Here is a 25,195-nt window from a genome sequence, read left to right on the forward strand (position 1 = left end):
GCCAGGAGCAAAATTATGCTAATAATAAGATATAATTCACCAATGAAAAAACTCATTTCTAATTTGATTTTTTTATTAAGGTAAAACGTTATTTATTCTGTTTTTGTTTCTTTTCTTTGTATTGCAAGTGAAGACCTGTGATTTTCCAGAAATAAAACATGGACGGTTATACATTGGAAATACGAATATATCACACTTTCCAGTAGGGTTAAGAGCATATTTTTCCTATTACTGTGATACCAATTTTGTGACTTCCTTGAAACGTAGTTGGGGATACATTACTTGCACACACAAAGGATGGGACCCAGCAGAACCATGCCAGAGTAAGTAAACCTTTTTCCAACTGTGTATCTGTAAACATTTCAAAGAGTAGAGGGAGAAAAATTCATAAGTGAGTACATTGAGCCTTGTATGACAAAATAAGGCCAAAGGATGATTTTTATGAGCAAAAAGACCCATATACGTTTTTCTTTTAATAAGGAGCTCTTCATAAAAATCACTTTACGGGGGAGGTGGGGTTGGGAGAGGGGGAGGGGGGTTATGGACATTGGGGAGGGTATGTGCTATGGTGAGTGCTGTGAAGTGTGTAAACCTGGTGATTCACAGACCTGTACCCCTGGGGATAAAAATACATTATATGCTTATAAAAAAATTGGCAGGGGAGGTGAACCATAAGAGACTATGGACTCTGAAAAACAACCTGAGGGTTTTGAAGGGTCAGGGGTGGGAGGTTGGGGGAACAGGTGGTGGGTAATAGGGAGGGCACGTTTTGCATGGAGCACTGGGTGTTGTGCAAAAACAGTGAATACTGTTACGCTGAAAAAATAAATAAATTAAAAAAAAACTAAGAAAAAAATAAATTGACTGATGTGTGGGAAAAAAATCACTTTATAGATAAAGATAGAAGCTTTTCAAAAACACCCATATCATTCATATGCATTTTAATTATAAAAACTGAAGAAAAATAATATCAAATATTGATTTTATCTTTTTACGCATTCGGTAGTAGCTTTAGTTTTTCTTCAGTTGCATGTTATTTTTGGATACTTAGGCATTATAGCTTAAATATTGTACAAATAGTTTTTAACTTATTATTTTAAATGTTTTATGGGTTTTATTATTTTTAGGACAATGTATTTTCAAGTATTTGAAAAATGGAGTTTATCCACGGCATGAAGAAAAATATTTCCAAGGTGAATCTGTGAGAGTTAAATGCTATTCTGGTTACAGTCTTCCAAATGAGCAGACTATAATGACATGTACAGAGAATGACTGGTTCCCTCCACCTGAATGCATTCCTCTCAGTAAGTACAAGGCCTGAGATCCCAGTATATTTATGATTTTCTAACCTGCATTTTCATTAACTGTAGAAAAATGTTTATATCAACTTTCTGATTTCTGCCAATGCATATACTCATCCTTATTTTTTCCAAGTATGTATGAATAGATATACAAATTTCTTGATACATATATAGCAAAATAAATGTTTACTGATAGGTATTAGTCAAGAAAACAGTAAAGAAAAGACAAAGAAGAAACCTATAATAATAGAGTGACACCAGAAGTGGAGGGGAAAAGATGGCAGTGGAGTAGGAGGAACCTAGACTTCCCTCACCCCGTGAATACACTGAGATAACCATCAGATCATCCTAAATTCCCCAGAAATCAACGTGAAGACTGACAGAACAAATTCGACAACTTAACGTCATGGAGAGACCACATTGAAGAAGTAAGATGTAAGAGACACAGTTTGAAAGGAATGGATTGTGGCCACTGAGGTGGGGAGAGAGCTATGGTCACAGAGAAAGACAAGAGATGGATAAACAAACACAAGGGAGCACATGGGAAAATGAATCACTGAGGCAATTGTCTTGGAAAGTGAGAGAGCCCAAATTTCATAATTCCTATAACGAGTGGGGTTTAAAGGCTGGGGATTTAAAGGTCAATGTGCTTGGCTCTGGGACAGTTCAAAGGGCATTGGGACTTGGAGAAAAGGCAACCAAGCAGCCTGAGAACACACAGCTGGAAAGAGCAATCTGAAGAGCACCCGGGGCACACAGTGAGGAGTTTATTGCAGAAAGACAGTTTCCCCAGAGACCCCTTAGGGAACAAAGGAACTGGCAGGTGCCTTCTCCTCACCCCCGACCCTTCAACATAAACACAGAGCCACCTGTGAGAACCAGCACAGGGCCAGTGCTCACTACCTAACTTGCTCGCACCAAGTCCCACCTCCCTGTGCTCCAGTGGAAACACACTTCCAGTCATACTTGCCTCAGTCCCTGAGCAGCCAGCCTCCTCCCCCAGGAGACTGACCCAAACCCCCGCCCCCACCACATCTCCCAACCTGGAATTTTGGGAACCCTTCATTCCAGGAATGGTGATAAGAGGTCTCAGTTCACAGACACATAGTTAAAACTCACCATAGTCTGGCCAGAGACCAGATACTGACCACCACAGGCAAAGAGGGCCTCTACAGATGACTGACCTGAAGGATAAAGCAGTCAAGACACAGCAGCGGTGTGCATACAGCACACACTGGAGAACTCCCTAATGTGCCAGGCCCTGGGACACAGGGGTCACAACACTGCAAGGCACTATAGAACCTCTTCTGCATTAGTCCATCACCCTCAAGAATAGGAGAAGAAGCTGACTTTCTGAACAAAGAAACATGCACAGAAATTTAGACAAAATGAGAAAACAGACGAATTGCCCCAAGTGAAAGGACAATACAAGACCACAGCCAGAAGATATAAGTAAAATATATATTAGCAATATGCCTGATAGATAATTTAAAGTAATGATTATAACGACACTCTCTGGACTTGTGAAAAAAGTCAAAGACCTGAGTGAGACCTTTAACACAGAGATAAAGAATAACATATCAGAGACCAAGGGCTCAATAAGCAAAATGAGAAACACGCTTGGAATGAACAGCACGCTGGAAGAAGCAGAGGAAAGAATTAATGACCTGGAAGACAGAATAACAGAAAGTAATCAAGCGCAACACAAGAGAGAAAAAATAATTATGCAAAATGAAAAAAGACATAGGGAACTCAATGACTCCATCAAATACAACAACATTCATATTATAGGAGGCTCAGAAGAAACAGAGAGGGAAAATGGGGCAGAAAATATATTTGAAGAAATAATAGCAGAAAATGTCCCTAATCTTGGGGAGGAAGCAGATATCCAGACCAAGGAGGCAGAGAGAACTCCCCAAAATCAACGAAAGCAGAACCATACCAAGACATCATAATTAAATTGGCAAAACATAGTGATATATACACAATTTTTAAAGCAGCAAGACAAAAACGAAACACAACAAACAAACAAACAAAAAGACAGTAACATGTAAGGAAAAACCCATCAGGCTACCAGGGGATTTTCAGCACAATTTTCCGAGTCAGAAGAGAGTGGCATGATAAATTCAAAGTGCTGAATGGGAAAATCCGGCAGCCAAGAATATTCTATCCAGAAAGCCTGTTATTGAGAATAGAAGGAACAATAAAGGGTTTCCCAGACAATCAAAAATTAATGGCGTTCATGACCCCTAAACCAGCCCTACAAGAGATATTAAAGGGGACACTGAGTGAGAAGAGACCAAAAGTGACAGTATGAATGCCTGAAACATAAAGCACTAAAAATGTATATTTATGTAAAAAAAAATCAGCCAAGGAATTCACAGAATAAAAGGATGTGAAATATGACTCCATATACCTGGGGAAAAAAGGAATAAGAATAGGTTCAAACTTAAATGACCATCAACTTAACATGGATTGCTACATGCAGAAGATGTTATATACAAACCCAATGGTAACCGCAAACCATAAACCACTAATAAATATACAAATAATAAAGGGAAAGAAATCCAATATGTCACTAAAGAAAACCAGCAAACCATAAAGGAGAGAAAGGCCAAGAGGGATCAGAGAAAATCTTCAAAAACAATCACAAAACAGGTAATAAAGTGGCAATAAATACATATCTATCAATAGTGACTGTGAATGAAAATGGACTAAATGTCCCAATCAAAAGACATAAGCTGACAGGATATATAAAACAAGACCCATCTATATGCTGCCTACAAAACTCATTTTGGAACAAAAGTCACCTGAAGATTGAATGTGAGGAGATGGAGAATATTTATCATGCAAACGAGTGTCAAAGGAAAGCTGGGGTATCAATGCTTATTTTGGACAAAATAGATGTTGAAATAAAGACTGTAACAAAACACAAAGGACAACATATAATAATGAAGGTAATGATCCAACAAGAAGGTGTAACAATGGTAAATATTTATGCACCCAGCATGGGAGCTCCCAAATTAAAACAAAACAAAGCAAAACACAACACAACAGTTAATAACAAACATAAAAGAACTAACCAATAATAACACAGTAATAGTAGGGACTTTAACACCCCACTTACATCAATAGACGGATCATATAAATAGAAAATCAGCAAGGAAACCATGGCTTTGAATGACATACTGAGCCAGATGGGTGTATTCATTCAGAACATTCTATCATAAAACATCAGAATACATACTCTTTTAAAGTGCACATAGAATAAAACACATATTAGGTCACAAAACAAGCTTCAACAGATTCAAAAAGACCGAAGCCATACCATGCATCTTTGCAGGACACAATACTATAAAACTAGAAATCAGCACGAGGAAAAAAATCCAAAAGACCACAAATACATGGAGAAAAAGTAACATGCTACTAAACAATGAATGGGTCAAGAGGAAATAAAAAAAGAAATGGAAAAGTTCATGGAAATAAATGAAAATGAAAACACAACAGTTCAAAACCTTTGGGATTCAGCAAAACCAGTCCAAAGGAGGAAGTTTATAGCCATAGAGCCTAGCTCAAAAAGCAAGAAAAATGTCAACTAAACAACCTAAACTTACACCTAAAGGAGCTGGAAATACAACAAGAAACAAAACCTAAAACCAGCAGAAGGAAGGAAATAATAAAGATTAGAGCAGAAATAAAGATACAGAAACTATAAAACAATAGAACAGATAAATGAAACCAGGAACTCTTTCTTAGGAAAAAATTGATAGATGTGATAAACCCCTAGTCAGTTTTATCAAAAAGGAAAAGCAACCAAAAATATAAAATCACAAATAAGAGAGGAGAAATAACAACCAACACCACAAAACACAAACAATTATAAGAGAATAATCTGACTGCATGCCAACAAATTAGACAACCTAGAAGAAATGGATAAATTCTTACACATAAACCTACCAAAACTGAAACGGGAAGAAACAGAAAAATTGAACTGACCAATTACCAGGAAAAAAAAAAATTGAGTCAGTAATCAAAAAACCCAATAAACAAAAGTATTAGATCAGATGGCTTCACAGATGAACTCTACCAAACATTTTTTTAAGATTGATTTATTTATTTTGGGTGGAGGGAAGCAGGGGAAGAAGGAAGGGAGAGAGAGAATCCAAGCAGACTCCCTGATGAGTGCAGAGCCTGACATAGGGCTACATCTCATGACCCTGAGATCATGACCTGAGCGGAAATCAAGAGTCAGATGCTTACCTGACTGAGGCACCCAGGCATCCCTGGTGTAATCCATGTAAATCCATGTAAAACATGATACTGGCCCAAAATAGACACATAGATCAATAGAACAGAATGGAAAACCCAGAAACAAACCCACAGTTTTTGGTCAGATAATCTTTGATAAATCAGGAAACAAAATCCAATAGGAAAAAGTCCCTTCAACCAATTGTGTTGCAAAAACTGGACAGCAACATGCAAAAGAATGAAACTGGACCACATTCTTTAACCCACTGAGCCACCTAGGTGCCCCTGGACCACATTCTTAGGCCATAATCAAAATAAATTCAAAATGGATGAAATACCTAAATGTGAGACCTGGAACCATAAAAATCCTAGAGGAGAGCACAAGCAGGTACTTCTCTGACATCAGCCACAGCAACTTTCTAGATAGATCTCTGAGACAAAGGAAGCAAAATGAAAAAGAAAAGGAAAAAAGAACCTATTGGGACTACATCAAAATAAAAAGCTTATGCACAGCAAAGGAAACAACCAACAAAACTAAAGGGCAACTTTTAGAATGGGAGAAGATATTTGCAAAAACATGCCTGGTTAGAGGTTAGTATCCAAAACATGTAAAGAACTTATAAAACTCAACATCAAAAAGCAAATAATCCAATTTAAAAATGGGCAGAAAACATGAACAGACACTTCTACAAAGACACACAGATGGCAAAAGACCTATGAAAAAATACTCATCATCACTTATCGTTAGGGAAAAGTGAATCAAAACTACAATGCAATATCACCTCACACCTGTCAGAATGACTAAAAGCAACAACACAGGAAACAATAGGTGTAGACAAGGATGTGGAGAAAGGAGAACGCACTTGCAGTGTTGGTGGAAATGCAAACTGATGTAACCACTCTGGAAAACAGTATGGAGTTTCCTCAAAAAGTTAAAAGTAGAATTTCCATATGACCCAGAAATTGCGCTCCTTGGTATGTACTCAAAGGAGAAAAACACTTACTCAAAGGGATCCTTGCACCCCTACATTTATAGAAGCATTATATAGACTAACCAAGATATGGAAGCATCCTAAGTGCCAATTGATTGATGAATGGGAAAAGAAGAGATGATATAAAATGGAATACTACTCAGCCATAAAAAGAAAGAAATCTCATTTGTAACAACATAGATGAACCTAAAGAGTATCATGCTAAGTGAATTAAGTCAGAGAAAGACAAATGCTATACGATCTCACTCATATGTGGAATTTAAGAAACAAAACAGATGAGCAAAGGGGGGAAAGTGAGAGAGAGATACAAACCAAAAACAATACAAAACAAAACCAAAAAATGACTCTAAACAACAATGTGATACTTTCCAGAGGGGAGAGAGGTGGCAGGGGAAGGGGGATAAGCTTGAAGCACAGCAATCAAGCCTCAGAGGTCATCAAGGGACAAAGATCCTACTAACCACTTGGCATAATCACTGGGGATGACTGTCCTACCGATCCCGCTCAACTAATGGTATCCACAACATTCCGCACACCTGCTATCCATTGGTCAGCTCCTTCTGTACACCCCAAAGGTAGGGAATGCACCAATTTTTAGATTGCTAGTGAGCATGCCTAGAAAGCCAAACTGACCCATAGGAGTGCTAGAAAGCACATACTTGAGCATTCAGCATTGGAACCAGCAAACCGGAAGCTGGCTATTCAGGGTTGAAAGAAGGCATACAATCTAAGAATTCCCTCCCAAGTGGTAGCAAAACCTAAGGAGCATATATATCCATATAAAAGTTCTTTTAAAAGCCTCAGAATCCCTAACAGGTGTGACAGAATGTATTTCTCTCCCAAGGTCAGTCAGAAAAGACTAGAGAATGTGAGAGCTTCTTCAAAGATGAAGGCAGCAATGCAAGACTTTAATGGACATGAGAAATCAAAGAAACATGACACCACCGAAGGAACACAATAATATTCCACAAACGCACCCCCAAATGATTAAGGTCTATGTCTATGATTTTTCCTGATAAAGAATTCAAAACAGTAGTTTTATGGAAGCTCAGTGAGCTATAAGAAAATACAGAAAGAGAATTCAAAGAAGTCAGGAAAACAATGAGATAGAATCATAAAAGGAACCAAACAGAAATTCTGGAACTGAAGAATACAATAAATGAAAAGAAAAATACAACAGGGAGCATCAACAGCAGACGTTATAAAGCAGATGAAAGACTCCGTGAAGTGGAAGAGAGGTCATGTGAAATTTTCTAGTCAGAGGAGAACAAAGGAAGAAGAATTAAAGAGTAGAGAGGGCCTATATGAATTTAGGAGGCTCTCAGAGGAAACATTTTAGGCATTGTGTAAGTCCCAAAAGGAGAAGAGATGGAGAATGGGGCAGAAGGTTTACTTAAAGAAATAATGGCTGAGAATTTATCCATCCAGAAGAGATATGGTCTATCAACATCAAGAAGCTCATAAGTCCTCAAACAGATTTAACCCAAAGAAATCGTCTCTAAGACATCTTACAATAACACTGCCTAAACAAAGTCAGAATTTTGAAAGCAGCAGGAGAGAAAAAAAATAGCTCATGTACGAAGGCAGTTTTATGAGAGATTTTATAGTGATAAATGCCTACACTTAGAAAAAGAAGTGATTTCAAATATACAACCAAATTTATATATCAAAAAAACTAGAAAAAGAACAAAGTTTAAAATTAGCAGAAGCAAGGAAAAAACAGAAATCAGAGAAGAAATGGGTGAAAGAAAGACCCAAATAATCAACAAAATTAATACCTACCTTTTTTGAAAAGATAAACAAAATTGACAAATAAAGCTGCTAACTGAAGAAAAAAGAACGTAAAAGAAACAAAATGAGGAAAGTGGAAACATTCAATTGATGCACAGAAATTCAAATGTTCATAAGAGAAAATCATAACCAATTACACACCAATAAGTGAATAAAGAAATGAATAAATTCCTAGAAATTCAACACTTGCCAAAACAAAATCATTAAGAAATAAAAAATCTGAACAAACTAATAACAAGGAACAAGACTGAATCATTAATTTAAAATATCTGTGCAAGGATGTCCGGGTGGCTCTGTCGGTTAAACTGCAGTCTTCAGCTCATGTCATGATCCCAGGATCCTGGGATCAACACCTTCATTGGGCTCCTTGCTCGGTAGGGAATTTGCTTCTCTCTCTCTACATCTGCCTGCCACTCTGCCTGCTTATGCGCTCGCTCTCTCACTCTCTGATAAATAAATAAATAAAATCTTTAAAATAACTCTGCAAAGAGGGGCACCTGGATGGCTCAGTGAGTTAAGTGTCTGCCTTCAGCTCAGGTTATGATCTCAGGATCTTGGGATTGAGCCCCATGTGGGGTTCCCTGCTTAGCAGGGAGTCTGCTTTTCCCTCTCCTTCTGCCTCTGCTCCCCTCCCACTCATGCTCCCTTTCTCGCTCCCAAATAAATAATTAAAATCTTAAAAAAAAAATCCCTGCAAAGAAAAGTCTGGGACCAGAAGTTTTCATTGTAATTTAAAGAAGAATTAATACCAACTCTACTCAAACCATTCCAAGAATTTGAGGGTGGGGGGCTTCTAATATCCCTTTACAAGATTAGCATGAATGTTAGTATCAAAGCTAGACAAGGACTCTACAAGAAAAAAATTATAAGCCAGTATCACTGATAAACATAGACAGAAATGCTCAACAAAGTATTTGCAAACTGATTTCAATAGCTTATTAAAAGATTCATACACCACAATGAGTTGGACTTATCCATGGGCCTCAAGGATGGTTCAACATAAGCAAATCAGTAACATGATAAACCCAATTAACAATACAAAATGTAAAAATCATATAATCATCCCAATAGATAGAGGAAAAACATTTGACACAGATCACAATCCATTTATGATATCTCAACAATTTGGTATTGAAGAAATGTACCTTAACATAATAAAGGGCATAAATAAGAAGCCTATAACTAAGATTATATTTAGTTGTGAAAAGCTGAAAGCTTTTCCTCAAGGATCAGGAAAAAGACAAGGATACACACTTTCACCACTGTCGAACAAAGGGAAATTATAGGCACCCAAATAAAAAAATAAAATAAAATTATCTCTGTTTGGGAAAAAAAAAAAAAGCAAAGCAATACCCTGTTATAATTCATAAATGAATTTAGCAAAGTTGCACAGTACAAAATCAATACACAAAAATCTGTTGTGTAATGAATAATGAACTATCAAAAAGAGAATTTAAAAAACAGTACCATTGGGGCGCCTGGGTGGCTCAGTGGTTTAAACCTCTGCCTTCGGCTCGGGTCATGATCTCAGGGTCCTGGGATCGAGCCCCACATCAGGCTCTCTGCTCAGTGGGGAGCCTCCTTCCCCCTCTCTCTCTGCCTGCCTCTCTGCCTACTTGTGATCTCTCTCTGTCAAATAAATACCATCTTTAAAAAAAAAATAGTACCATTTACAATAGCATCAAAAGTAATAAGATACTGTGGAATAAATCTATCCAAAGAGATGAAAATCCTAAAAACAATAAGAAAATAAAATAAATTGAAGAAGATATAAATAAATGGAAACATAGTCTATGTTCATGGATTGGAAGAATTAATATCATTAAAGTGTGCATACTGCCCAACAGATACAAATCCTGTCAAAATCCTGCTGGCATTTTTTGCAGAAGTAGAATAAACAATCCTAAATTTTACTATGAAACCAAAAGACTCCCAAGTAGCCTAATCAATTTTGAGAAAGAAGAGCAAAGCTGGAGTCATCGTGCTTCTTGATTCCAAACTAATATAGAGTGATTTAAATGAAAACAATATCATATTGGCAGATAAATGGAACAAAATTAGAAGCCAGAAATAAACTCACACGCATATCCTTAATAAAAATTTGATAAGGGAGCCAAAATACACATGAGGAAAGTAGTGTCTTCAGGAAAGAGGAAAGCTGGATATCCACAAGCAAAAAAAAAAAATGAAACGCTGTATTAAACCACTGACAAAAATTAGCTCTAGATGAACTAAAGACTCAAATTTGACTTGAGACCATGGAAGTCCTAGAAGATACATAGGGAAATATCTTCTTGACACTGGTCCTAGCAATGATATTCTTTTTTTTTTTAATTTATTTTTATTTATTTTTTATTTTATTTATTTGACAGAGAGAAATCACAACTAGGCAGAGAGGCAGGCAGAGAGAGAGGAGGAAGCAGGCTCCCCGCGGAGCAGAGAGCCCAATGTGGGGCTCGATCCCAGGACTCTGGGATCATGACCTGAGCCGAAGGCAGAGGCTTTAACCCACTGAGCCACCCAGGTGCCCCCCTTAGCAATGATATTCTTTGGATACGACAGCAAAAGCTGAAATAAGTAAATGTGTCAAATGAAAAACTTCTACTCAGCAAAACAACAGAATAAAAAGGCAACCTATGGAATGGGAGAAAATATTTGTAAGCTATAAATCTAATGAGGGAAATATATATATATATATGTATGCCTATATATACATACACATACATATTTTATATATATAAATGTATTACATATATGTGTGTGTATAAGTTGTATTATATAAATACAACTCTAGAGCAAAAAAAAACCCAAGCCAGATAAAAATGAGCAAACATCTAAATAAACATTTTTCTGAAGAATACATGCAAATGGCCAATTGGTACTCAAAATTACTAATCGTCAGGCATACGAGACCATAACCACAATGAACTAGTTATCTCATACCTGTTAAAATGGCTTTTATCAAAAAGACAAGAGATAACAATTGTTGGTGAGAATGTGGAGTAAAGGGAATACTTGTGTATTTTCGGTGGGAATGTAATTTTTATAGGCATATGGAAAACAGTATGGAGGTTCCTCAGAAAGTTAATAGAACTACAATATGATACAGCAATCTCATTGCTGGATATACATCTGAAGAAAATGAAATCAGTATCTTGAAGAAATATCTGCACCTTCGTGTTCATTATACCTTTATTCACAATAACCAACATACAGAAAAAAAACTAAATGTCCATTTATGGATGAATGGATAAGGAAGATGTGATAAATATATACATTTTTTTCAATGGAATACCATGAGAGAAAGAAAAATTTTGCTATTTACAACATGTAGATAAATAATGATTAAACTTCAAGTCTAACTTATATAAAAAATCAAAAGAAAAAAAGAAAAAGTCAAATTCATAAAGCAGAGAGTAGAATAGTAAATACCAGTGGCTTGCAGGTGGGGGAAATGAGATGGTGGTCCAAGGTGTAAGCCTTCAGTTATAAGATGAATAATTCTGAAGATGTAACATACAGTCTGATGACTATAGTTAGTAATAATGTATTATATAGCTGAAATTTGCTTAGAGAGTAGATATTAAGCATTCCACCTACAAAAAAATAATTATGAGGTGATTAATGCAATTTTAATTTTTTCCAAGTGTATATGTGTATCAAGTCATCTCATTGTATACTTTATGTATAGAATTTTGTCAATTATACGTCAATGAAGTAGTAGAGAAAACCATTAATACAGTAAAAAAGATAAGGAAATAAGAATGAAAGTAATAACTATAAAACAGAATCAAATAACAAAGGAAGTCATCAAAAGTGGAAGAGTTTGAAAAAAAAAAAAAAAACAATCACAAAACAGAAGACAATTAGCCAAATTTGAATAGTGAGTGTTCACCTGTCAATAATGCCTTTAAATGTAAATGGATTAAACTTACCTATTAAAAAGAATACAGTACCTGAACAGGTAAAAAACAAGAACTCACTTTAGATTTAAAGACACAATAGGCTAAAAGTGAAGAAATGTAAACAGATATTTCATGTGAAAGGCAAACAAAGAATGTTGGAGTGTCTGTACTTCTATCAGAAAAATTAAAAATTGACTTTATGTCTCAAACTGTCTCTCAAAACACAGAAGGTCATTATATAATAATAAAGGAGTCAATTCAAGAGGAAGATGTAGCAATTCTCAGCATATGTGGATCCAACATTGGAACTCCTGAATATATAAGGTAAATATTGACAGATCTAAAGAGGAGAAGTTGATAGCAACACAATAATATTAGGATACTTCAGTAGACCACTTTGAATAATGGATAGCACACCCAGACAGAAATTCAAGAAAGAAGCCCTAGATTTGAACAAAAATACAAACAAAATGGACCTAGTAGATATATATGGAATTTTCCCACCCAACAGTGGAAGAGTACATTCTCCTCAACTGCACTTAAAAGATTCTATACAGTATCTTTTCCAACCATAATGGAGTAAAACTAGAAATCAGTAACAGCAAAAAGAAGGGGAAAATTCACAAATACATGGAAAGAAAACAGCACACTCTCAAACAATGTGATCATAGAAGAAAGTGCAAGAGAATTTTTTTTAAATCTCTTGAGACAAATGAAAACAAAACCACAATGTAACAAAATTCAGAGGTGCTGCAAAAGCAATGGGAAGAGGGAAATTTTTATTGACAAATACCTACATGAAAGTAGAAGTTCATATACAAACAACCTAACTTTATGTCTCAAGGAACTGGATAAACAAACCAAGCCTAAAGTTAGAAGGGAAGCAATAAGAAAGAGTAGAAAGGAATCAAATGGAGAATGATAAAACACCCTATTCCATCATCTCCCTAACAACAGGCTGTATTTTCAAATTTATATGTATGTTGGGTTCTCTTTGCCTTTTTTTTCTAATTTCTTAAAGCAGAAACAATGAGTCAATATGCAGTCTACTCTTTTCTATCCTAGCTATATGATGGTAAAATTTCCCTCTCAGCACTACTTTAGTATCATCTCACAAAGTTTTATTTAAATTTTTTTATCATTCAATTCAAAGATGTCTATTCATTTATTAATGAATGTATATTCATTTATTATTAATTTTTTAATTAATTAATTCATTCATTCAGTAAACTCTATGCCCAGCATGGAGCTCAACATGACGCTTGAGCTCACAGCCCTGAGATCAAGATCTGATCTCACCATGAGCGTCAGATGCTCAACTAACTGAGCCACCCTGGTGCTGCTTTAATATCTTTTTTTTTTTAGATTATATACTTTTAATTCCATATAGTGTTTAATATTCCATGTATCCCATGTCCTATCTACTAGGTGCTCCAAGTGAAGGAATTAAATTATGAGATAAAATTGTGAAATATACATACTTCATGTTTTCTCCTTTGATTTCTTCTTTATTCATGGGTGAGACAATAAATAAAGATGAATTTTGTGAAGAGACTGGGTAACTGACAGAAGTCTTCTTTATCGTTTCAAGTGAAGTTATACTTAATTTGAGGATCATCATTTTGGTCTAAGAAGATAAATGAATGTGTCATATTCATCAAACTCCACCACCAGTTGTGGTGACGAACATTTCAAATTCTCAGAGTTGTAGTAGTTATGGTGGCAGATTCTGAGATCATCACTTGATCTGAGATACCCCAATTAGTTAACTGAATGCTGGGGTTGCTAAAGAGATTCCTGAGTACAGAATATTTAAAACAAGTGCTGGAAAGGATCTGTTGCCAGTATAATTCTGGCATGCTATAGGATTCTAGATCCATTAGACAAACAAATTTCTAATAATTTCCTAGAAGGGATTCTGAGTATTCTAAATTTTGCTTCTTTATCCCCCCCCCCAAAATTTAATGAACTATCCTGATTTAATATCTATGGAAACTCATAGCTTATTTTCTCTGTCACAAGAATTTTGGTGATCCGGATTTTCTGGGTTTTCATTTATAAATGACTCCTTATTTTTTTATTGTTATATTATTTGAGTCTTCATAAAAACATTTATTTACATGCTTATCTTTTCCTTATACTTTCTCCCTTTCAGAAAGATGTGTAAAGTCAGAGATAACAATTAAAAATGGATTTTTTTCTGAATATGAATTTGCATATCCCTTGAATAAAGAAACAAAATATCAGTGTAAATCAGGATATGTAACACCAGATGGTAAAACTTCAGGATCAGGGGCGCCTGGGTGGCTCAGTGGGTTAAAGCCTCTGCCTTCGGCTCAGGTCATGATTCCAGGATCCTGGGATCGAGCCCCACATCGGGCTCTCTGCTCCATGGGGAGCCTGCTTCCTCCTCTCTCTCTGCCTGCCTCTCTGCCTACTTGTGATCTCTGTCTGTCAAATAAATAAATAAAATCTTAAAAAAAAAAGATAGGGGAGCGGGCTATGGACATTGGGGAGGGGAGGCGAACCATAAGAGACTATGGACTCTGAAAAACAACCTGAGGGTTTTGAAGGGTCAGGGGTGGGAGGTTGGGGGAACAGGTGGTGGGTGATGGGGAGGGCACGTTTTGCATGGAGCACTGGGTGTTGTGCAAAAAGAATGAATACTGTTACGCTGAAAAAAAATAAATAAATAAAAAGGGGAAAAAAAAAGATAAAAAAAAAAAAAAAGATCTAGATCCACAGTGCATAATTTAATTTGACCTGCAGATCTTACTTGTTTGATAATCCAGGGTAGGTCCACTTCTAAAATATCCACTCCCTTAGGAAATCTTCATAAACATCTATGCAGTGGAGACAGAAATTCTTCTATATAGTACCAAATGCAGCTGTGTTGAAAGACTTCCTGTCCCTAGATGTTTATGAAGATTTTCTTTTATTTTTTAAAGATTTTATTTATTTGACAGAGAGCGATCACAAGTAGGCATACAGGCAGGCAGAGAAAGGGGGGAAGCAGGCTCCCTACTGCCCAGAGAGCCCAGCATGGGGCCCAATCCCAGGACCCTGAGATCATGACCTGAGCCAAAGGCAGAGGCTTAACACACTGAGCCACCCAGGTGCCCCTTAAGATTTTCTAAGAAAAATTTTCTCAAGTTTATCTTATACTTCAAAACTACACAATGATACTTTGAGCTGATATTTAGCATATTCACTTGAAGTAAAGTGGATATTTAAATATCCATTTTGACTGCTTTCATGTCCTTATTTTTTTTGAATGTCCATGCTTACTATGAGCTCTAGCCATAGAAAAAAACAATAAAACTTTTCCCATATCAAACTCATTTTATATGAAATTGTATTCAGTTAACCATTTAAACATTCTAATTATAGAAGAGGAAATTTCTCTCTTTCTCTCTTTTTGCTAATATAGTTTTGCTTTCTTTTTTAAGGCTTTAAAGTATCTAGCTACATAACACAGTACAACATTCATGGTGAATTAATTAAACCTTTATTAATGTCATTCTAGTATTGTGTTGGCAAAATTGAGACTTTTAATACTGTCCTTCCTTTAACAAATTATAAACAATAGTTATCTCTCCATTCAAATATTTGAGAATGTGAGATATAATAGAGCATAGTGATATTTAATTTAATCAAAGTCTTTGGTGAATATTTCAACTTTAAATGTAAATTAATGAATAAACCTGATCACCAAGGAGATTGTTTCCCCAGAGTTTCAAAGCACATTGTTTGCAAGTGGAAACTGAAAAAATTTATAAAAATATTGACATTACTGTGTTTTTTAAAAAGTTCTTAATCTTTTCACTAAAAGGAGGAAACTGTTAGTTCCAGTGTTAAATATGGTAGGTAATAAAATTCCCCTTAGATGACCGGTAATTTCAATTGCCCATGTTTGAAATAAATACCCTTAATATGAGATTATATACATACCTGAGTATGAGATTAATTAGTGACAATCACAAGTTTTAGTATCAGATGTTCCAGAGGACGTGCTGTTTTTACTTTGATATTAATATTTGTACATAAAAACTGATTTTTTGAGCATTGTTTTGTATTGTACTTTAATACCTGGCATACAGTTCCAGAAATAAAAATCTGGAAATCTCTAAAAAAAAAAAAAGGAATAAGTTTTCCAGAGTGTTTAAGTGCTAAGAAAAATGCTGTGTAGAAACATACATTTTCACTTTGAGTAACTTTTTTCAGGACAATGGTTTATCACTGTTATTCTTAGATTCTTTTAATATGATACTTAATTCACTAGCACATACTAATTGAGAAAGCTTTTTTTACCATCTTGGGATAAGACTTAATTACATTGTCCACTAAATAATATTAGAAATGAAATCTTCGATTCTATTATGCTTTAGAGTCTTGTGACATGCCAGTATTGGAGAACGCCACAATCAAAAGGAGAAAGACAACTATCATATGATCTCCCTGATATGAGGACATGGAGAAGCAACATGGGGGGGTAGGAGATAGGAGAAGAATAAATGAAACAAGATGGGATTGGGAGGGAGACAAACCATAAATGACTCTTAATCTCACAAAACAAACTGGGGGTTGCTGCGGGGAGGTGGGATTGGGGGAGGGGGAGCGGGCTATGGACATTGGGGAGGGGAAGCGAACCATAAGAGACTATGGACTCTGAAAAACAACCTGAGGGTTTTGAAGGGTCAGGGGTGGGAGGTTGGGGCAACCTGAGGGTTTTGAAGGGTCAGGGGTGGGAGGTTGGGGGAACAGGTGGTGGGTAATGGAGAGGGCACGTTTTGCATGGAGCACTGGGTGTTGTGCAAAAAGAATGAATACTGTTACGCTGAAAAAATAAATAAAATGAGAAAAAAAAAAAAAAAGTAATAGCACATGGTTTAAAGTCAATGACACATTGGACTATGAGTGCCATGATGGATTTGAAAGCAGAGATGGGCGCACAGGTTCCATAGTGTGTGGTAATGATGGTTGGTCTCATAAACCAGAATGTTATGGTAAGTGATGTTTTTTCAGGTATTCTTTTTTTCAGGATTAACAAAGTGTATTTCAAATGTTCCCTTTTCAACAAATTTTCATTAAAGTCATTTTTAAGATTTTTATAGCCCAAAGACAATAATTTATCTTTAAGACAGTATATTATATTTCTAATGGGCCATATACATGATAGATTTGTAAATAAATTATAATTATGTTTCTTAATCCAAATGCAGTATTTCATATTATTTTAAATAGGGTTCTTTTAGTGTATAGTGTAAGAAAACCAAAATTATAATTTTTAACAATTTCTTCAGTTATTTTGCTCCTGAGTTTCTGCTTTTACACCTTCTTCCTTGAGTGTTAATTTCCTTCTTTTTTTAAAAGATTTTATTTATTTATTTGCAGAGAGAGAGAGAGAGAGATCACAAGTAGGCATAGAGGCAGGTGGGCGGTGGGGGGAGCATGTTCCCTGCTGAGCAGAGAAGCCAATAGGGACTCAATACCAGGACCCTGAGATCATGACCTGAGCCAAAGGCAGAGGCTTAACCTACTGAGTCACCCAGGCACCCCTTGAGTGTTAATTTCTTCAGGTTAGAAAAGCTCTTTATTTTTTTACTTTGACAAGTTCTGTGGACTATTATATGAATCTCTTTCATGTTTGCAAATCACTATTTTCTAGGAGTAAGAGTAGAATTTGAATCTGTGGAAATTTGAGTAGATTTAGATTGCTCCATGCCAAGGGAACAGTATGTGCAAAACTCTGACAACAAAACAATATTTGGGAAATATCAGGGTGAGCAAATTCTACTCGAGATGTGAAAGAGTTTTATAAACTGAAGCTGTTTGGTAGAATTCCCCTGGGAAGCCATCTGGCCCTTGATCCTTCTTTGTTGAGAGATTTTTGATTACTCCTTCAATTTCCTTGCTGGTTATGGCTCTGTTCAATGTTTTCTATTTCTGCCTGGTTTAGTTTTGGTAGTTCATACGTCTCTAGGAATGCATCCATTTCTTCCAGACTGTCTAATTTGTTGGCATATAGTTGCTCATAATATGTTCTTATAATTGTTTGTATTTTTTTGGTGTTGGGTGTGATCTCTCCTCTTTCATTCATGATTTTATTTATTTTTTATCCTTTCTTTTTCATAAATCTGTCAAGGGTTTGTCAATCTTCTTAATTCCTTCAAAAAACCAGCTACTAGTTTCCTTGACCTGTTCTACTGTTCTTTTGGTTTTTATTTTGTTGTTTCTGCTCTGATCTTTATTTCTTTTCTACTGTTGAGTTTAGGCTTTCTTTGTTTTCTTTCTCCAGTTCCTTCAGGTGTAGGGTTAAGTTGTGTATTTGAGACCCATTTTGTTATATGCTTTCTTTTTTTTTTATTTTATTTATTTGGCAGAAATCACAACTAGGCAGAGAGGCAGACAGAGAGAGAGGAGGAAGCAGGCTCCCTGTGGAGCAGAGAGCCCGATGTGGGGCTCGATCCCAGGACCCTGGAATCATGACCTGAGCCGAAGGCAGAGGCTTTAACCCACTGAGCCACCCAGGTGCCCCACTATATGCTTTCTTCTTAAGATGGCTTTGCTGCATCCCAAAGCTTTTGAACAGTTGTTTTTTCTTTGTCATTTGTTTCCATGAATTTTTTTATTGTTTTTTTTAAGTTTTCATATAAATTCCAGTTAGTCAACATACCATGTAATATTAGTTTCAGGTGTGCAATATAGTGTTTAAAAAATTCCATACAACAGCTAGTGCTCATTCAAGGGCTTTCCTTAATCCCCTTCACCTATTTCACCCTACCGTCTCACCCACTTCTCTGGTAACCATCAGTTTGTTCTCTATAATTAAGGGTCTGTTTTCTTGTTTGCCTCTCTCCTTTTTACCCTTTGCTCATTTTTTTAAATTCCATATGTGAGTGAAATCTTATGGTATTTGTCTTTCTCTGATTGATTTTATTTAGCATTATAGTCTCTAGTTCCATCCATGTCATTGCAACTGACAAGATTTCATTTGTTTTTAAGGCTGAGTAATTTATATACTGCCTTTTCTTTATCCATTCATCTATCAATGGACATTTGGGCTGCTTCCATATCTTGGCTGTTGTAAATAATGCTGCTATAAATATCAGGGTGCAAGTATCCCTTTGAATTAGTCTTTCTGTATGTTTTGGGTAAATATCTAGTGGTGCAATTGCTGGTTCATAAGGTAGCTCCACTTTTAATATTTTGAGGAATCTCCATACTGTTCTCCAGAGTGGCTGCACCAGTTTGCATTCCCAGCAATTGTGCAAGAGGGTTTCCCTCTCTCCACATACTTACCAGCACCTGTTGTTTCTCCTGTTTTTTTTTTAAATTATTTTAGTCATTTTCACAAGTGTGAGGTGGTACCTCATTGTGGTTTTGATTTGTATTTCCCTAATGATGAGTGATATTGAGCATCTTTTCATGTATTTTGGCCATCTGTAGTCTTCTTGGAAGAATTTCTGTTCATGACTTCTGTCCATTTTTAATTGGATTGTTCGTTTTTTGGGTGCTGAGTTTTATAAGTTCTTTCCATATTTTGGATACTAACCCTTTATCAGATATGTTGTTTACAAATATCTTTTCCTGTTCTGTAAACTACCTTCTAGTTTTATTATTTCCTTCACTGTGCAGAAGCTTTTTATTTTGATGTAGTCCTAATAGTTTATTTATGCCTTTGTTTCCCTTGTCTCAGAAGACGTATCTAAAAGGAAGCTGCTACAGCTGATTTTATATTGACATTTTTAGTTTCAAGCTCTTGCTCAGGTTGCCAGCTGGACACAAATCAGAGTGGTGGTTTTAGGAAGCATGTGTGCACCTTCTCTGTGTTATGATTGTAGCTCCTGTGATATCATTTATTTTCAAATTATACTGCCAAATAGGCAACCAGTACATAAAATGAAATTTCAGAGTTAATGAAACATAGAATCATTCTTTCACTTTTTTTTTTATGGCTTCCTTGTGCCCCACCAGAATATGTGGAAATAAGAGGAACCAATATTGGAGATATAGCCATTTCTTTTTCAAATCAACTTTTGCCTGGAATATGTATTTTACAGTCTTTTACTTTGAGCCCACCTATGTTTTCACGTTGAAGTTAGTTTCTTTTAGTTGCCATATAGCCGGCTCTTGCTTATGTGTCCACTCTGCCAGTTTCAGTCTTTTAACTGAAGAATTTAAACCATTTACACTTTAAGTAAGTATTGATAGATTAGGGGCTGTGACAGGCATTTTGTTATATTCCTTGCATTTCTTTCCTCTGTTTCTCACTCCCATTTCTTTCTTTATTTCTTTCTTTCTTTCTTTCTTTCTTTCTTTCTTTCTTTCTGGCCATCTCTGGGATTTTTGGAATATTTTTAAATAATTTTATTTTAATATGTATTTTTTGTTTTGGAGCATATCTCTTTTAATAACTTTATCCATGGTTGCTCAAGGTATTAAGATGCACATACATAGCTTGTCACTCCTACCCCTGGTTTTGACATTTTACTACTTCAAGTGAAATGAGGAAACCTTACTTCTGCTTAAGTCCATTTACCATGCCCACATTTTATCTTATTTTATTTTATTTATTGTTTATTTATTGAGAGAGAGATACAGAGAGAGGGAATGGAGTGGCAGTGGGACAACGAAAGAGAAAATCTTAAGTAGACTCAACACCCAGCTCAGAGCCTGACACAGTGCTCAATCTCACAACCCTGAGATCAGGACCTGAGCTCAAGTCAAGAGTGGACACTTAACCGATTGACTGAGCCTCCCAGGTGCCCATATGTTCCCCACCATTCAAACATAAATGTCTGAAGTATTTCTTCTACATATATGGAGCACCGTATCAAATGATATAATTTGCACAAACACCAAACCTAACAAACTCCTCAGGAAAAAGAGAGTTCATTATATTTACCCCTTGTTTTTTCAGTCCCTTGTTTTTTTCTTCCTTCATGAAGTCTCAATCCTTGCTCTGTTATCTTTTCCCGATATTTGAAGAATTCTTTTACCAATTCTTTAAAGACAGATCTGCTAGAGTTAAATGCTGTTTTCCTTTGTCTCAGAATATCTTCTGCTCTCCCTTAAACCCCAAAGGATAGTAACACAGGATATAGCATTTGAGGTTGACAGTTCTTGTCTTCTAGCACTTAAAAAATGTTGTCACTTCTTCTGGCTTGATAGTCACAGATGAGAAGCCCAATGACGTTTGAATCCTTTTTACCTTATAGGTTTGCATAATTTCTATTTAGCTGCTTTTGAGAATTTTTCTTTGCCTTTACTTTTCCTAAGTTTGATTATGGTGTTATGTTGCATGAATTTCTTTGGGTTTGTCCTGTTTGGCTTTTTCAATATGAATGCTTATACCTTGTGCCCAACTTGGGAAATTTTCAGTCCATATTTTTGAAAGTTGTTTTGTTTTTGTTTTCAATCTATTTTCAAAGTGAGTCATTTATATTCTATATTCAAATTTATTTAGCTTTTGTTATTGCTTTATGTATGCTTTCATGTGGTATAAAAGGAAAGACTTAAAAATGTGATTCTCAGTTTAAGTGGTTAAAATTTCTTCAATGGGTGGCTTAGTTGTTTAAGCACCTGCCTTTAACTCAGGTCATGATCCCAGCATCCTGAGATGGAGCCCCATGTCAGGCTCCTCCCCAGCAGGAACTCTGCTTCTCCCTCTGCCGCTCCCTTGGCTTATGTTTTCTCTCTCTCTCTCCCTGACTTTCTCTCTCTCTCTCTCTCAATAAATACATAAAAATCTTTAAAAAATAAAATAAAATTTTTTCAATGAATCATTTCTGTAAGCAGAAATCACAAGTCTTGATATTGCATATTGTGCCATATTTTTATTTGCTTTATTTTAACCTGTTTTTCTTTGGTCTTTCAATAAATCAAATAAATATATATTTTTTAGATTCTGAAGGGAAATGTGGGCCTCCTCCACGTATTGACAATGGAGACATTACCTCATTCACGTTATTATCATATGCTCCAGGATCATCAGTAGAGTACATATGCCAGTCCTTCTATGTACTTCAGGCTTCAGGGACACAGGACCATAACATGCAGAAATGGACAGTGGTCACCACCACCAAAATGCTTAGGTAAATATTTCAGTATTCTTGGGGATTCTGGGAAAAATCAGTATAATGCAGTAAGATGCTTTACTGTTATTAATAGAATCTTCCCTGATTAACAACCACCATTTATTGAATGCTTGACTACCAAATATTAATGTGTAAAGATGTAAAGTTGGAGAGGAAAACTCTTGTTCAAGGAACAAAAGGACTCTGGATTTATTCATATTAAAATTGACATTATGAGGGCACCTGGGTGACTCAGTTGGTTAAGCAACTGCCTTCAGCTCAGGTCATGATCCCGGAGTACTGGGATCAAGTCCTGCATCCTGCTCCCAGCTCCATGGGGAGTCTGCTTCTCCCTCTGACCCTCTCCCCTTTCATGCTCCCTCTCTAATTTTCTCTCTCTCAAATAAATAAATAAAATTTTAAAAAATTGACATTATGAATCTTCGATTGTAACATTTAATTTCCATAGCTATAACATTGTACCTCATTTTATATCATTAATTATTTAAAATGATTTAAATCGACATGATGGATTTTTGAGGGATTGTTCTGGAAAAGGTTTTGAAAACGAAGCCCTGAACTAGTGTAGAAGATTCCAGATGAAAGTCTGAAATTCTGAAGAAAATATTTGTTTACTACTCAGTGTTTTATGTTCTTTTTTTTTTCAATCTTCAGAGGCCTGTACAGTATCAGAAGACATCTTGAGAACACATAATATACGATTACGATGGTCTCATGAGACAAAAATTTATACTAGAACAGGGGATGTTATTGAATTTTAATGTCTCTTTGGATATCGTAAAAAGACACCAGAGCATACATTCCGAGCCACCTGTCAGGATGGGAAAGTGACATATCCTGAATGTGGATAAAACAATGGTTTAGATGCAGTCTTAAAATTAAAATATGTACATTTACTCAGAACTTTTCATCATTAATCAATTCTCAGTTTATTTTGTCAAGTATTGTGTAACTCATTTATATTAATAAATCAGAATTTGTATTAAATATTATGTGGATGATGTAATGATAACCAGAGAGATGAATAAATCACTTCTTAAAACACCTCATTGAAACTTGGCCAACCAAAATGCTTTGTGTCCTGCTCATAAAATACTTATTGCAAGAAATTAGATTCAATCACTCCAGTGCCTACTTCTATTCACCTTTCCCTCTAACTTTCTCAAAGCTTCTTCCAAAACTTCCAGGGATGCCTGAGACTCTCCATTTCAGAGAAAATGGGAGAAAATGCTTTTTTCCATCTTTAAAATAGTTAAAATATTTTCACTTCAAAAATGCCTAAAAGAATAACTGTGCCATTCCTATGTTAGTAATCTGTATAGTAGATAAAGATATCAAAAATGATGAAAGGTAAGATTTTCTACAAGATGCCTATCTAGCACACATAAAAATTCAAACAAATCATAAAGAGAAAGTAGAATTTACTTGGGTACATAACTATCATACTACAACATGAAAAGTGACAAAAAGAAATCGAATATCAAGTATAAACACACACACACACTCACAGTGTTTTTTTAAATTATTTTAAAATTATTTCTATTAACATATATTATTTACCCTAGGATTACAGGTCTGTGAATCCTCAGGCTTACACATTTCACAGCACTCACCATAGCACATACTTTCCCCAATGTCCATAACCCAACCACCCTATCCCAGCAACCCTCAGTTTGTTTTGTGAGATTAAGAGTCTCTTATGATTTCTCTCCCTCCCAATCCCATCTTGTTTCATTTTTCCCTTCTGTATCCCCCAAACCCCCTGCCCTGCCTCTCAAATTCCTCATATCAGAGAGATTGTATGATAATTGTCTTTTTCTGATTGACTTACTTCACTCAGCATAATACCCTCTAGTTTCATCCACAACACTGCAAATGGCAAGATTTCCGGGGGGGGGGGGGGGGGAGGGGTTGATGGCTGCAAAGTATTCCATTGTATATATACACACCACTTCTTTATCTATTCATCTGTTGATGGACATCTACATTCTTTCCATAGTTTGGCTATTGTGGACATTGCTGCTATAAACATTTAGGTGCATGCCCCTTCAGATCACTACATTTGTATCTTTAGGGTAAATACCCAGTGGTCCAATTGTAGGGTTACAGGATAGCTCTATTTTCAACCTTTTAAGGAACCTCCATACTACTTTTCAGAGTGGATGCACCAGCTTGTATTTCCATCAACATTGTAGGAGGGTTCCCCTTTCTCCACATCCTCTCCAACATCTTCTGTTTCCTGACTTGTTAATTTTAGCCATTCTGACTGGTGTGAGGTGGTATCTCATTGCAGTTTTGAATTCTATTTCCCTGATGTTGAGTAATGTGGAGTACTTCTTCATGTGTCTGTTGGCCATCTGGATGCCTTCTTCATAGAAATATCTGTTCATGTCTTTTGCCCATTTCTTGATTGGATTACTTGTTCTTTGGGTGTTGGATTTGACAAGTTCTTTATAAATTTTGTATACTAGCCCTTTGTCTGATATGTCATTTGCAAATATCATTTCCCATTCTGTCAGATGTCTTTTGGTTTTGTTGATTGTTTCATTTGCTGTGCAAAAGCTTTTGATCTTGATAAACTCCTGATAGTTCATTTTTGCCCTTGCTTCCCTTGCCTTTGGTGAAGTTTCTAGGAAGAAGTTGCTGCACCTGAGGTCAACGAGGTTGCTGCCTATGTTCTCCTCAATGATTTTGATAGATTCCTGTCTCACATTAATTCTTTCATCCATTTTGAGTCTATTTTTGTGTGTGGTTTAAGGAAATGGTCTAGTTTCATTTTTTCTGCATGTGGCTGTCCAATTTTCCCAACACCATTTGTTGAAGAGACTGTCTTTTTTCCATTGGACATTCTTTCCTGC

At 35.9% G+C, this 25,195-nt stretch overlaps 2 protein-coding genes across 2 annotated transcripts in view; both read left to right on the top strand.

The window, feature by feature from the left end:
- LOC123928179 (complement factor H-like) overlaps positions 1-23,371 on the top strand; it is a 30,669-nt gene extending 7,298 nt beyond the window's left edge. Inside the window, exons 2-6 of the mRNA XM_045983285.1 lie at positions 129-323; positions 1,128-1,304; positions 16,626-16,668; positions 17,113-17,243; positions 22,992-23,371. Coding sequence (XP_045839241.1) covers positions 129-323; positions 1,128-1,304; positions 16,626-16,668; positions 17,113-17,243; positions 22,992-23,098 — 653 coding nt within the window. The 3' untranslated portion in view covers positions 23,099-23,371. The remainder of the gene's footprint in view (positions 1-128; positions 324-1,127; positions 1,305-16,625; positions 16,669-17,112; positions 17,244-22,991) is intronic.
- EIF2D (eukaryotic translation initiation factor 2D) overlaps positions 1-25,195 on the top strand; it is a 407,204-nt gene that overhangs the window by 81,512 nt on the left and 300,497 nt on the right. The gene's annotated exons all lie outside the window — the stretch shown is intronic.

This window comes from Meles meles, chromosome 17 (assembly GCF_922984935.1).
Source record: "Meles meles chromosome 17, mMelMel3.1 paternal haplotype, whole genome shotgun sequence".
In the NCBI taxonomy this organism is placed as follows: domain Eukaryota; kingdom Metazoa; phylum Chordata; class Mammalia; order Carnivora; family Mustelidae; genus Meles; species Meles meles.